Here is a 14,690-nt window from a genome sequence, read left to right as displayed (position 1 = left end):
TTTACATACTAAGTGGTTGCTGGTTGTAAATTGCATATAAAATAATTTATAGTTCGAGGCGGTGAAATCTATTTTCTTTATAGGAATAATAATTACCGGTATGCCAAAAAAGTTTTTTATATGCACTGTATTCTAATAATTTCCACTTGCAGCAATTAACATGTCTTAGTGCCTAAGAATTACAGAACACAATTTCAAAATGGATCATGCACAACTTTATAGACACTTCTCTTGGTTTTCTTTTCAATCACTATTCATACATGTAGGTTATTAATACAAACCTCATCTTCCTCAAGACTACAGGGACTGACCAATATCTTTTTACCCTGCAAAGAATCAAAGTGGTCATGAGCCATTGAACTCAGAAAATGAATTCTGAAAGGTGAAAATATTAAGCCTTGTTCCCAGAGTCTCTCTTCTCCACTTCCCCTGGAGCGCGAGAAGAGACCTTTGGAAGGAGGTTGTTCGCATTTTTGCATAATTTGGTCATTGACAAAATTATTCAACAATAAAAGTGTGGCTGTTGCATACAAAGATGAGTATTGAGTTACTTTCATTACTGTAGTAAAAAAAATAATATCAGGAACATTTTGTTTGATTAATTTATGTGGCATACAAAGGTTAGGCCTACAGTGAAGCATACACATGTATCTGTCCCACACAGGAAGTGGATGTATCGTGTACCAGGGGTGCAGGGATAGCGTAGTGGTGAGAGCACTCACCTCACACCAATGTGGCCCTGGTTCGATTTCCAGACTCGGGGTCACTCACTGTATGTGGGTTTTGTTTGTTGGTTCTCTACTCTGCACTGAGAGGTATTTTCTCCGGGTACTCCCGTTTTCCCCTCTCCTCAAAAACCAAAATTTGATTTGAGACTTAAATTAAGTTCCTTTCCTTTCCTTTTTTTACCAGTAGTGAAAACTGTGATGGCAAAATGGCACATACTACAAATACAGCCGAGGAAACGATACAAGATAAATACTACTACATGGCTTCCCTGAGAGAAAAATTTAATGTTGTTACCAAGAGAAAATAAGGGGACAGAGAGGGAGGCTCAAGGCATTGGCCGGGATATGTTATGTCCACAAAAGTTATTTTTAGACGAGCGAAGTCTTTGTTCTAGGGGAAGTCTGTCTTCCGAGATGTCCGCATGCAGTCTTCCTTCGCTCTCAGGCTCTTAGTGAAAAGAGAAAATGATGGCGCACGTGGAAGGCTGATGAATATGTATTTTCTTTCAAACATCGGACCGAGGTTGGCCTGCATGCGGACGTCTCAGAAGACTTCCGCTCGTCTAAAAATAACTTTCGTGGACATGACATATCCCAAGGGCTGGACCGGGAGCCTCCTTCTCTGTCCCCTCATTTTCTCTTGTTGTTACTTATAATAATAATTATTCAAAAAATTAAAACTAAACCCAGAGAGATTGAAGAAAGTAATAAAAATGAAATCGATAAACACTGGCATCGAGGTTGATTCCGAGTTCACTTCAACTTCTTTTTCACAGCAATTTAACATGCCAATTGATGTGCTTATCAGTTCTACTCTTCAGTGAGTAAAGTACAATAATGCTGGACAGTGGTAAAACGTTCACTGATGTTAAGCCCTATTGGGTGGGGTTAGTATTTGAATGGGAGACCAACTGAGACAGATACGATAATGTCATTGCTTATAGAGGACAACAGTCATACGCATCGTAACACCTTTTTTTCAATTGGAATAGTCAAGACACATTTGAACTTTTGTCATTTGTCCATGAACGTTGCCTAAAACTGTTAATTGTTTCACACAATGCAATATTTTCTAGAGCTTACAATTATTGTATGTTGCTCAAACCCCAATCTGAACAAACTGTATTTCTATCGCTGTTAACAGTAATCTAAGTGTACATGTAATTAAATATAGAAGCGTAAAAAGTTGTTTCTGCTGTTCAAAACACATCCTTTTTAACAAACGTTCACTGAAAATAAGCCCTGTCGAGCAGGGTTAGTATTTGGATGGGAGACCGAAAGAGAGATACAATACATTATTGCCTTCGAGGCATTTAATGGAAACCTTACTATTAATCACTTTTGGTCATAATTCTGATAACAGCATCCATTCCTTGTTAAATTCTTGCTCCCTTGATCTGTTGAAATATTGGGTGGTTGTTGATATTCACCTACAGTAATTTTTCATCGCTTTTGAGAATTGCACGTTCATTTTCTGCACACTATCTCCTTATAATAAACTATTAGGGAAAGTCAGAAGATATGACACAAGCAAGTTGACAGTGCATGGAAATTAATTAGGAAACAGTTTCAGTTGGAGTTAAAGAACAAGTTTAGCTGCTTATCGGTGGATGACCAGGATGGCGAAAGCAGGCATGAAGATGAGGGCACAGCGGTACATGAAAGGAAAGTAGAGGAGAAGTGGAAAAAGATCAAAGAAAGTTAAGGCAAAACAGCTTGAGATGTGCTCGGCTACCGGGCAAGGAAAAGTAAAGGATGGATTAGCCCTGAGAACTGGAAAGGCATTGAAAAAAGGTGGCAGCTTAAACAAAAGGTAGTTGGTACAAGGTCAGAAAGGTTAAGACTCAAATTGCATAAAATTACAGAAAGAAAGACATGGAAGTGAAGAGAAGCTTGAGAAAGGATAAGAGAGTGGGCTAATAGCATAGGCCAAGAGGCTGAGGACACTGCTAACTGCGGGCAGATGAAGAGCGTTTATGATGCAACAAGGAGGATATGTAGTGAACCAACAAAGAAAATTGACACAGCGATAAATAAGGCAGGGAAGTTGTTGACTAACGAAGATGAGGTGCGACAGAGGTGGAAAGAGCACTTTGCAGAAATATTGAACAGACCGAGCCCAGAACTAGTGGCTGAGGTGGTGAGCGAGGTGTAGGTGATGGACGAAATACCTTCAGACCCCATAACTAAGGCTGAGATAAAGAGCACTATTGTCAGCATGGGCACAGGCAAAGCACCTGGGGTGGACGGTATAACCGTGAAGCTGTTCAAAGCTGATATGAAAACAACAGTCTACTCAACCTCTTCTGTGCAATAGGGGTTAGTGAGACTATTCCTGCAGAATGGAAGAAGGGTGTCATTGTCAGGTTACCTATAAAGAAAGGGGATCTCATTAAGTGTGGAAATTAGAGAGGGATAACTCTTATGTCTGTCTCGGCAAAAAAGATGGGCAAGGTGTTGATCCAAAGAATATCAGATGGTGTCGATGCAAAATTATGCAAGGAGCAGGCTGGTTTTAGACGAGGAAGAAGTAAGATAGAACAGATGTTCATCCTTAGAAACATCGTGGAGCAGACAATAGAATGGAATTCTAGCTTGTATGTGTGTTTTATCGACTACAAAAAGGCCTTTGACAGCGTAGACAGGGAAACCTTGTGGAAGATTATGGACAGTTATGGGATCCAGCCAAAGCTTGTCAGAATGGTCAAGGCAATGCATGATGGGAGCCAATGTGCGGTGATTGATGGTGCAGGTCAACCTGGTTGGTTCGATGTGAAGTCTGGTGTCAAACAGGGTTGCAATATGTCGGGGTTCTGCTTCTTGCTTGTAATAGACTGGATCATGAGAAGAAAGCTGCAGGTTGACAACACAGGTAACAGATGGAAGCTGCAGTCCAAGTTAAACCACTTGGACTTTGCTGATGACATTGCTCTTTTGTCCCACACAAAACAACAAATTCAACAAAAGCCTCAACATTAACAGCAAAGCAACAGGGTTGAAAATTAATTCTGAGAAGACCAAACTCCTTATAGACTGAACAAACCAACAATGAAAAGGTGCAGGTTGATGACCAAGACATTGACGATGTAGAAAGTTTTGTGTACCTGGGTGCTCTTGTCAGCACCTCTGGTGGCACAAAGATGACATCAAGGCAATGTTAGGTACAGCAAACTGGGAAAGATTTGGAAGAATAGTCAGCTTACCAGCAAGAACAAGACCAAAATCTAACATCAAAGTCTAACATCATCTCGGTACTGTTGCATGGTTGTGAAAACTCGAGAATGACCCAAACAGACAAGAAAAAGCTGGATACGTTCCTTCACAAGCGCCTTCACCGGATACTAAAGATCCAGTGGTCAAAGCATATAACAACAACAACAATAACATTACCGGTATTTGTGTCAAAGTAGTTTAGCATACCTGCTAACTGAAGACAAAGTACATGTAACAAAACAAAAAATAAAAATAAAACAATAATAATAATAATGATAATAATAATAATAATAATAATAATACCAGTAAATACTAAATAAATATTAAATATAATGAAATTCTAGGATAGTGGTGAAAAAATACCAATGCTATTCTGTATAAGAAAGATCTATAAATCTACCGATACTATTGTATTAAAAATACTCCTTGTCTCAACGAGCTGCAGAGAAGACAGTCAGGTCCACATTCGTTGCTAATTATTAAATTTGACAGATCCATTTGTCTTATTAATTTCTTAAACTGACTTTCATTTCTTGTGCCCCCACGTACATGATACTTACATGTAATGGAATGCTTTCCGTATGTTACAGTATGAGTTCCGAAGGCTATATTGGGTGGTTTGTTGATTAAAAAGATCGGATATGTATGTGGGGCAGATGCCATGTTTAACATTAAACATACATGTAAGAATAGCTATGTTTTGATGTCTTTGATTAGATTAATTTAAAGTCACAAGCTTAGCTTTGTTTAGAAGGTCTTCATACATTGTAGGAACTGCTTTTGTCTTTGAAGATGCCCTTTGCACCTTCTCTTGTAACCTTTCAAGTTTTTGTTTGTCTGAAGATCTGATTTAATGCCAAACTGTGGAGCAATATGTCAAATGTGGTACTTCCTCACTGACGCAGCACCACAGTTTCTTTAGAAACTACCCCCTTCATTTAAATATGTGTAGCTTAGCCTTTTCTGGAATTAAATTTTTCATTCTTAGGACAACTCCAATTTTTTGGCTAGATTAACACTAATGCATGTGTTTGACATGCTCGCTGAAAGACAATAATTATTGGTGATCTAGTTGTGTGTGTGTGCTAGTATTAAATTTAGTAGTCTAGTAATTTAATTGGCACTAAGAAACTGTATCTTTATCGAACAAGCAAAAATTGTGTACCCTATGACCGTTTCTCGCACTCGCACGCTATGCACTAGTCAGTGGATTAATGTAAAAAACTTTGACAGGATCTGACTGACGGACCCATAGAACGAGTGACAGCCAGCTCCACCCCAATAACTCGAAGATTGCTTTGCCATTTTCTGAGTTAAAAATTAATGTTTTTTTTTTAGTCAACCAATGACATTGTGTTAATTCTGTTTTCAAAGCTGTCTTCCACCATGACTTTCAGCAAGTTTATGAACAAGAAGAAAATGAAATTTTGTATCTCTTAAGTTCCAAGATAATAATAATAGACTGATTCATAACTCAATGTTGTACCCAATTCAAATCCTTTGGGAACAAAACGTTTTGTTTAAATTACTTTCCGTATAATAATAATAATAATAATAATAATAATAATAATAATAATAATAATAATGATAATGATAATGATAATGATAATGATAATGATAATGATAATAATAATAATAATAATAATAATAATGTGAACGCTATATTATCATGCAAATACAACACACAAAGAACCTTTACCCCAAGAGATTTGATTTGGGTACAACACAGAATTAGCCGGATCAGTCTATATGTCTAGCAAAATAATTATATCTTTCATTATATTGTTACCTTAGTTTTACTTTTCATTGTCCCAACTGATGATGTACATTTCCACGTCTTGATTACGTTTGTTGTCAACTGATTTTCTGGAAATTCCCTCCATTTTGAACAGAGTGTACACTGTACCCAAAATGGCATTATCCTTTCAGAAACATAAACCTTAATGCTGGCTTCTCTTTGCCCATTTGTGCTCCAGTCATACTTCCACTTTGTGTAAGTCTCATAACCATCTTTACAGCTACAGATAAAACAATACACATGTACATTTTTACATCTTCAGTTGACAGCCACACACATACATGTATGAAGCAGTTGTGAAAATTGGCATAGCAATAAAAACATTTATTTTAATAATTACAGGTATTATTGGAAAAAAATTGAGCAAGCCCAAAAGAAGGATAATTATGCCACATTATTGGCTAAAAGTGCACTATACCTAAAAAAAATTAAGAGTGTTAAATATCTCCAAAATCAGGGCCGTAGCCAGAAAAAAATTTTGACTGAGGCAATGTCCACGGTTAGATTATCTGCGCAGGTACTTTAGGTGTTTGAGCAACCCTTTGACGTCCAAACCGGCCGAAATCGGCCAGACGTAGTATTTTACTCTGTCTAATATAACGCCAGACGATTTTACTCGTCAATGGGGAACCCCTGGGAGTCAATGGGTTAAAGACAACACCAGAATCACACTATATTTTTAAAAAATGACTGAGGCAAGTGCCTCGGTTTGCCTGATACTGGCTACAGCCCTGAAAATGACGATTTACTGTACCTCAGGGAAGGACAACTGGAAAGAGACCCTTGCTCTTTTCTTCTAACGAAATATATAGCCTTTGGCAAAAAAATAACTTACATGTACTATAGGAAGCAAGTTCATAGCAACACTTGAAGGGTTTTGACAAGAAAATTAATAAAGAAATTGTATGCAACTGAACCAACAATTGTTATTCATAACTGAGGTGCATTCTGTACAGTAAATACATGTATACTGCGGGTAAACCACAAAATGAAAGTTATGGTTACTCATAAATGTGACCATCCAGATGAAAAGGATGCTTAGACCATTTCTTCCCAAACGAGTTTCAAAACAGTGTTTCAAACAAATTTATTCAGGTTTCAAACAGTTTCAAACATGTTTCAAATGCATTTGAAACGAAGTGTCACATTTCATTGCATTTGAAACAGAAAAATTAACATGTGCACAATTATATTATCACAGGCAGACCACTCTATGTGTTTGTGGTTTAATATATGTTTATATGAAACGAAGAGAATCTATGAGGGTTATGAATAAAGCTCTGAAAATAATTATTGCACATCTAAGTCAAGTCGGTCTGAATATCCCAATAAAGTTAAATGAAACCTTGATCGACTCATGTATGGTGTTTTTTCGCCTTCTTGGGCCATCTAAAGCATCTTATTGCAAAATTACTTTTGGCCAGCGACGATTAAGACAAGAGAGGGAGACAAGGCTTGCAACTACGTAAACGGCCGTCAGCCGTGACTTCCTCCACTTCAAACTGGAATTAACGCAAAAATACTGAAAATCTCACCTGAATGGCGATGGATCTTGATAGATTAGTTTTTTTTTTTTCTATCTCTTGGCCGAATTTGAGCTTCATCCCTCCAACAGTTTCCAAGAAGTTTGATGCTGAAGTCACAAATACAGCTTTCTCAATATGATCCGTGCCAAACTCAGCAACCAAAGGAATTCAAGGAATGCTGGCCGTTTCAAATCTACCAATCAGGATTTGAACCACGGCCGGCTGCCAAGGGCCATTCAGGTGAGATTTTCAGTATTTTTGCATTAATTCCAGTTTGAAGTGGAGAAGGTCACGGCTGACGGCCGCTAAGTTGCAAGCCTTGTCTCCCTCTCTAGTCTTAACCGTCACCGTCCAAAAGTAATTTCGCGATAAGACATTTTAGACAGCACAAGAAGGCGAAAAAACACCATACATGAGTTGATTAAGGTTTCATTTAACTTTATTGGGATATTCAGACCAAGATGTGATTTAGATGTGCAATTTTCAGAGCTGTATTTCACACAACAATTAACCCACAAGGTTTCAAAGCAGTTTACGCGGAATTCTCGCTCCTTACTTTAAACACTATGTCATTATTTCAACAGCAAAATATGCTCCTTGGCTTGTTAGGAAAAAAACCTCATCCACATTCTTTTTTGATTAATTCATAAGCCGGTAAGCTTCAATAAGACAAAAAGGTACTTTTAAGAAACAAATGAAACGGAAAATTACTCCGTGCATTCTCTACTGAAATAATTTGCGGCGACAGTAATAATTATGTTCGTTGTTGACAGATGTAGCACAGGTTGGCGTTTCAAACACAGATAAACACCTTTTCCTTCGTTTCAAACAGTTTCAAACAAGAAACTCGTCCACTTATCCGTCTGAGTCGACAAGTTTTTAAAGACGAGTTTCCCGACTAGACGAGAAACTCGTCAAAATGCATAACGAATTCACACTTAGACGGGTTTCCAGGTCAAGTTTTAGGAGAGAATGCTCCGATTAGACTGCTTGCTAGGTAACCACGCACATCTCGCACCAGTACCTCGGCATCTTAACCCGTCCTAAACACTCGTCCTAATGTGAATCATGTCGGGAAGTCAGATAACTTTTTCATCGCGAATTCACACTAGGACGGGAAACTCGTCAGATGGGTTACCCGTCTAACGAGTTTCCTGTCCTCTAATGTGAATACTGCTATTATTGAGCTCCATAAGGGTATATTTTGTTTAAGGATCCACTAAAACGCCATTCGCGTTACACAAGTTTCCACGCCATTGCAGGTTAAGTTAATGATTCTACTGTGTCCACCAGAGAAATCAACGCATTTCCACTACCCTCTTGATCCTAGGAAAATATGCACAGAAGGCTCTATGCACAAAGACACCACTTACCAGGGAAGTGACAGGGAAGACTCTTACTGAAACGGCAAAAAAAAAACCAAAAAAAGTAAAACGAACAAATCCCACCCACTTTCCGACTGGGATTGCCATACTGGCAACCCCTGTAATAAGTGGCTGGGACTGACTCAGTTTGCTTTTGACTTACCTACGTGTTTTTTGTTTTCGCTCTGCATGTGGCCATACTGTCTGGCCGATATACATGTATATATATATATTTTTTTTTTTTTTGTACAAAAACATGGTACGGCCATGGGACCGAAAAATGCAATGCCATGTAGTTATGCGGACTTAGCAATGGGCATAATCGATGAGAAAGCCAAATTAGAAGGCAGCTTGAAGCCGATGCTCTGGTGGAGGTACATGTATAGAGATGATATTTTCGACCTCTGGACCCAAGGTTTGCCTAAATTGCTTGAATTCACTGATTACATTAATTCCCTGTACCCCACCATCAAATTTGAATTGGTTTATTCAGATAGTTTTTTCCATGTTTTGGATCTTCCATTACACCTTAAGGATGGGTTAATTGTTACTGATATTTATTCTAAGCCTACTGACAGCCACCTTTATTTGCTGTTCGCTAGTTCACACCAGTTACATTTCAAAAGGGCAATTCCTTATGGGGTAGCTTTGAGAATTAAGCGCAATTGTTCCATTGATATTTTTTTAGAAACTAGATGTGAAGCATACAAAGGATATCTCAAGTTGCAAAATTACCCCACACATTTAGTGGACAAACAGTTTGATAAGGCTCTTAAAATTCCCAGATCCGAACTTTTAAGCAAAAAGGTGAAAGCTAGCAAAAAAGTTTTTCCTCTGGTACTCGATTATAATCCCATTTTGCCAGACATTCAAAACATCATTAATTAATTAAGAAGCACTTTCATTTATTAAGATTATCACCTCAAATCGCGGAAATATTTCCAGCTAAATCTGTTTTCCCTGCTTACCGCCGAACCAAAAATCTCAAAGAAGTTCTAGTGCCATCTAAATTTCGACCAAGCTCTGCCGTTAATCAGACAGTCAATAAGGGAAGTTGCTTTAAATGTGATAAAAATAGGACCTGGTGTGATTTGTGTAAGAATTTCCTACTACTCGGCCACAGGTAGGCAATATCCTATCCGACAAAATGTGTCCTGTTGATCCAAAAATAATTTACCTTGCTACATGCGGTAAATTTGATCTACAATATGTGGGTTCTACATCAACTGAGTTTAACATTAGATTCCGCAAAAATAAATCGGATATGTTCAACAATAGGAGAAATGTGAATTGGCGGTGCATTTTAATAGTTCCCAACATGACATTTCTCAAATGAGTTTTGTCATCATCGAACAAATTATATCCTTCCAAACTCCATTACATTTAGACCAGTTACTACTTACCAGGGAAGCCTGTTGGATGACACAATTATTCACACTTTATCTGCATGGCCTTAACAAAAGGCGCGAATTCCCCTTCAAAAATCGTATTAATTAACAGTTACTATGATTAAACCGTTTCACATGTTCTTGCTTGGAAAATGATTCGTGACCTGTCCAGTTTTCATTTTATTTATTACTTCGTTGTACATGTACACTGTAAAAAGTTTCAATTGTTATGTGATTTACGTTTTGCGTTCATTGGCTCCGTCGGAGGGTTCCGTTATTTCAGTTTTAGGAGTGCTGTTCATGGACCCTCAGCGGGGAATTTATTAGGGAGCTTAAGATTTTACGACGGCGAAAACAACAACGGCGCAAAACAATGACATCATTGGTTAAAAGAGCATAAATTATCATGCTGCACGTGCAGCACGGGTTTTAGGACGAATTCTTGCAGTACTCTGCATAAGGACAACATGAAAATTTAATAATTCCCAAATTTGAGGTTTTGGCGACAACGTACATGTAAGCATGCAACAGAGAATCTTTCATTCTGTATTTTCACTTTGTAATTGCTCGTACCAATTTATTTTTAGGATACTTCACCCAAATTGTAAGAAATGAACAAGATAGAATAACCACGAAAGAATTCTGTTAAAGCAAAGTGAAATTTTGAGGTGACGTTTTCATTGAAGTCACCGTCGTAGATCTTAAGTTCCCTATTACAGTATTGTTTAAGGGCCCTGCTTTGGTACTATGTTATAGCCTTAAAATAATTATGATCATTCAGAGGCCTTTTGCGGGGGGTGTGTTACATTTGACCTATTACATAACTTTTGTCACTTGCTTTTACTCATACTATTGTTATTTTGCTTGTAATTGTAACCTTTTTGTACTTCTTAATTAAGCTGCTTAATATAAGCCAGTACTTCTTATACGCACAACCATTGTAAATAGTGTTTAGTTTTTAACGTTTGTCTGAGGAAGGCTGAACAGCCGAAACGTCATTAAATCAAGTTGGACCAGTAAGAAGTTCACCCCACTGTTTTCTTATTGTGTGATCAAATTCTAAAACTAGAACAAACACTGGTGCAATTTGATTTTAATTAGTGCAATGAACAGATCACATAATTGACAGTTATCTACCGATCACAAGAGTCATACCAGATGTGGTATCCATTGGAATGTCTCTACAAATACACACTGTATGTTCTCTTTTTTTTTTTTAGCTTGAGAGTTCTTCAGTTTCTGAGTACAACTGCATAATGTTCACTTTTCAAGGCGTTCCAACTCTTTCATCAAAATGTCGACAAATTTTTTTTGACCTGAGAGTCTCAGCTTACATCCCTTCTCCATCCCCAAAGTTAACAGCTTTGTCGGCTTTTATGACCATGCTACATGAACTATGTTGCTCTGTTTCTATAAAGTAGAGAATGGTTTTAGCAAAGTGTTGACTTTTTCCTCGCTTTAAATGGCCCACCACTGCGCCATCATATTCACCAACAACATTGCTTGGTTTTGGTGCTTGCAGAACTTCTCCCTGGCATAGTTTCCAGTCATCTAAATGTGCACAATATGTGAATCAATTTCAAATGAACTGCTTGGCTGCATGATGTTTGACTTACAGTATATCAAGTGGGAGACCAGTAATAAAATGTGATTGTGTTGACTACAGTGCAGCAGCATTGAAACTCGTAGGGATTGTTAAAGGCCCCGCATTTAAAGAATATTAAAAGCGTGGTCTTTAAGGAGTGTTAAAGGCACCGCCTTTAATGAATGTCTAAGGAATGTTAAAAGAGGGGCCTTTGAGGAATGTTTACAGCATAACCTTTAAAGATTTAAGATTAAGGCCCAGTGATTTTACAGTGTGTATTAAAGAACATCAAACGTCCATGCTTTTTTAAAAGCGTGGTTTTTACCAAAAGCTAAAGGCCCTGCTTTTAAGGAATTTCTAAAGTGTGGCCTTTATAGAATGTTAAAGGTATTGCCTTAAAGAACGTTAAAGCCCCTTACTTGATTACTTCGAGGCATTGCCTTAAAACCTTAAAACGATAAAACGTTGCATCTGAGCAACAGATACTTAAATTTTATCTCTTTGTAACAAACATTTAATCTACAAAGAATCATTGTCTTGATTAAGTAAATTATATACATTGTATATTGTATTATTTGGATTATCTTGTAAAACATTTAATGTTTATACACTCACTAGTATATGACTGATGATGCTGTTTGAAACAACGAAAACATTTTCCTTAAAGTCAAAAGTGTGGTTGCATTTTAAAAAAAATATTTTCTTTGTTCATTGAATTTCAACTTACCGGTATATTAATTTTGCCAAAAAATGGAACATGCCACTTCCCATGAGGTAAATGAATAATGACCACACGAAGACTTCCAATAACATACATGTATTGCAGTGCATGTTGTTGCACAATGGTTTTAACATAAATCAGTATGTGCATTTAGATATTATAACTGATGGCCAAAGATCATGAAACAAAAATAGCATTATCATGGCAGCATTGTGGAATAATCCATGGGCTGACTCACCTGCGATACATGTAATCAAAACAAGCGTTACAAAAATGTTCTCCATCAGACATGTGGTACCATCTTGATGTGTAACCTGCACCAGCACAACTGTTAAATGTCATTTATAAGTATAATTAAATAGGACATCAAAGGACATGTACCTCAAACTTAATCATTTTTAACCCTTTAACACCCAAACCGGCCAGACTTAGTATTTTACTCTGTCTAACAACAGACGATTTTTACTAGTCAATGGGGACCCCCCGGGAGTCAATGGAGAGGCAGTGTGGCCCAGTGGTTAGGGCGCTTGCCTTGAAATTCGGAGATTCTGGGTTCAACAGTCGCTGTGACCACTTGTTGGTACAGTAGTCCCTGGTTCAACTTCCCAGCTGCACTTGTAAATAGCCAACTGGTTTGCCTCCGGCCAGTTAGGATTCTTAACAGTTGTTCTTATTGTTCTGTTTTGTTGTGTTTAAATGGCCCTGAAAAACCCCAGTGGGAAGCGGTCAATTAAGTATGTATTGTATTGTAATGGATTAAGCATAAAAATTAATAAATAATAATAATTATTTGTTAACTCAATGAAGCAAAAAAATCGAACTTCAAGGGTTAATAGTGGTTTAAATACATTGTACATGTTCATGTAAGTACCAAGAGCCATCAAAAAGCGTTAGCTACATTGTACTTTTTCCCTAAGTTGAGGTACAGGTGTAATTAAGAACAGATTCTTTCAAAGGTTAAAACTAATTTTGACGTCAATCTAAATGACAACAGACGGTTACTCTACTTAAACCATCATCCTACAATTTTTTTTTTAAAAACCCCTGGGTTGAATTTTACTGCACAAATTACAATATACCGGTAAATGTATGTTCAAACTGCACAGAAGATCAATAAGAGTGATCAATACTGCTCATTTTGGAATCTCTAGATATATTTCTTATACTCTTTGTCAACACCACAATGTCACAATGGTTTCTTGCTGGATGAGACAATTTTCTCGACCAAATGGCTTCATTTTGATCATTTACACGCACTATTTAAAACAGGGGTTTCAATATAACTTTTGCAGTAGATGACTGGGGTAATCAATGTAAGAGGAGGTCAATATTATCTTTTACAAGAGTTTGAGTGAAAATCAAGGCTGAGTAGCTGGCGGTGAGAGACAAATTTCTGACAAACAGACGGCGGTATACCGCCAGTGACCGGCTTCAAATGAAAAAATATTAATTTTTTTATCCCGAGTTTAACACATTTTTTTTCAAGGTTCTTAACGAGGGGACCCAGTTGACAAGTAAAATTGTCTGGCATTAAACAGTGTAAAATAGATCTATATACAGTTAAATGTAAGTCTCACTCCCAGGGGTCAATGGGTTAAAACAAATTACACAAAATTACTGTTAACAACAAAGACAAACAATCTGCATAAATTTGCACACCAATAGTACAGACGTATTTTTTGGGGTGCATTGCTAAGGATGTAATGGTTACTGGTAAGTAATTTGAAGAATTTGGCATTATTTTGGTCAGTTTCCAACTTAAAAAAACTCTAAATTTGTCTACGTGCTACACAATTTGGGTATTTACTGTATTCGTTTTTGCATCCAGCCAAGCATGGTTTTCTTTTCATTTTGAAAAATGTTCTTTTTAGAGAGATAAACAATACTGAAATACCCATAAACTTTTCAAAAAAGATGATTTGAAAAAATCAGTGCTTACCGTACCTATATTCTGTATTTGGAGGTGAAACGTGCCATATGAAGAAAAAATTAATTCAATTTAAAGACCGCCAGAAACGTAGGTTTTTCTCAAACCGGAAGTCAGTTCATTTACGCATGCACAGTTGATCTGAGAACAAGCCCGAGGAAGGGCAAGGAAAAACCTTTGATGCAAACAACAGTTCGTGTGGTGATTTTTACTTGGGAGTGGGTTTTCTGGTCAGCTCACTATATGATGACGTCAGTAACCGGAAGTAACATTTCACTTCCCTAGCAACGCTCGAAAAAATTCGTCCCTGGGCCCTTAACCATGTTACTGACAGTAACATCATTGAAAAAAGTTTATGGCTATAACTTGAGCACCAATTCTTCACGTTTTTCATTCGAAATAATTAATCAGATGATTTACAGGATGGGTTTCATTTCTTC

The 14,690-nt window shown here is 37.3% G+C and overlaps 1 protein-coding gene across 6 annotated transcripts in view; it reads right to left on the bottom strand.

Moving 5' to 3' along the window:
• The window catches only part of LOC138033865 (lysine-specific histone demethylase 2-like), a 171,942-nt gene that overhangs the window by 41,745 nt on the left and 115,507 nt on the right, over positions 1-14,690 (bottom strand). Inside the window, exons 3-5 of one of the 6 annotated variants that reach the window (XM_068881728.1) lie at positions 12,562-12,651; positions 5,731-5,959; positions 282-326 (exon numbers count right to left, since the gene is read on the bottom strand). The exons of 4 other annotated variants lie outside the window; for them this stretch is intronic. In XM_068881728.1, coding sequence (XP_068737829.1) covers positions 282-326; positions 5,731-5,959; positions 12,562-12,651 — 364 coding nt within the window. The remainder of the gene's footprint in view (positions 1-281; positions 327-5,730; positions 5,960-12,561; positions 12,652-14,690) is intronic. One more of the 6 variants, XM_068881730.1, reaches the window with a different exon arrangement.

The sequence above is a fragment of the Montipora capricornis genome, chromosome 14 (assembly GCF_036669925.1).
Source record: "Montipora capricornis isolate CH-2021 chromosome 14, ASM3666992v2, whole genome shotgun sequence".
NCBI classification, from domain to species: Eukaryota; Metazoa; Cnidaria; class Anthozoa; order Scleractinia; family Acroporidae; genus Montipora; species Montipora capricornis.
The sequence above is the reverse complement of the archived record's forward strand: the minus strand, read 5'-3'. Positions and strand labels throughout refer to the sequence as shown.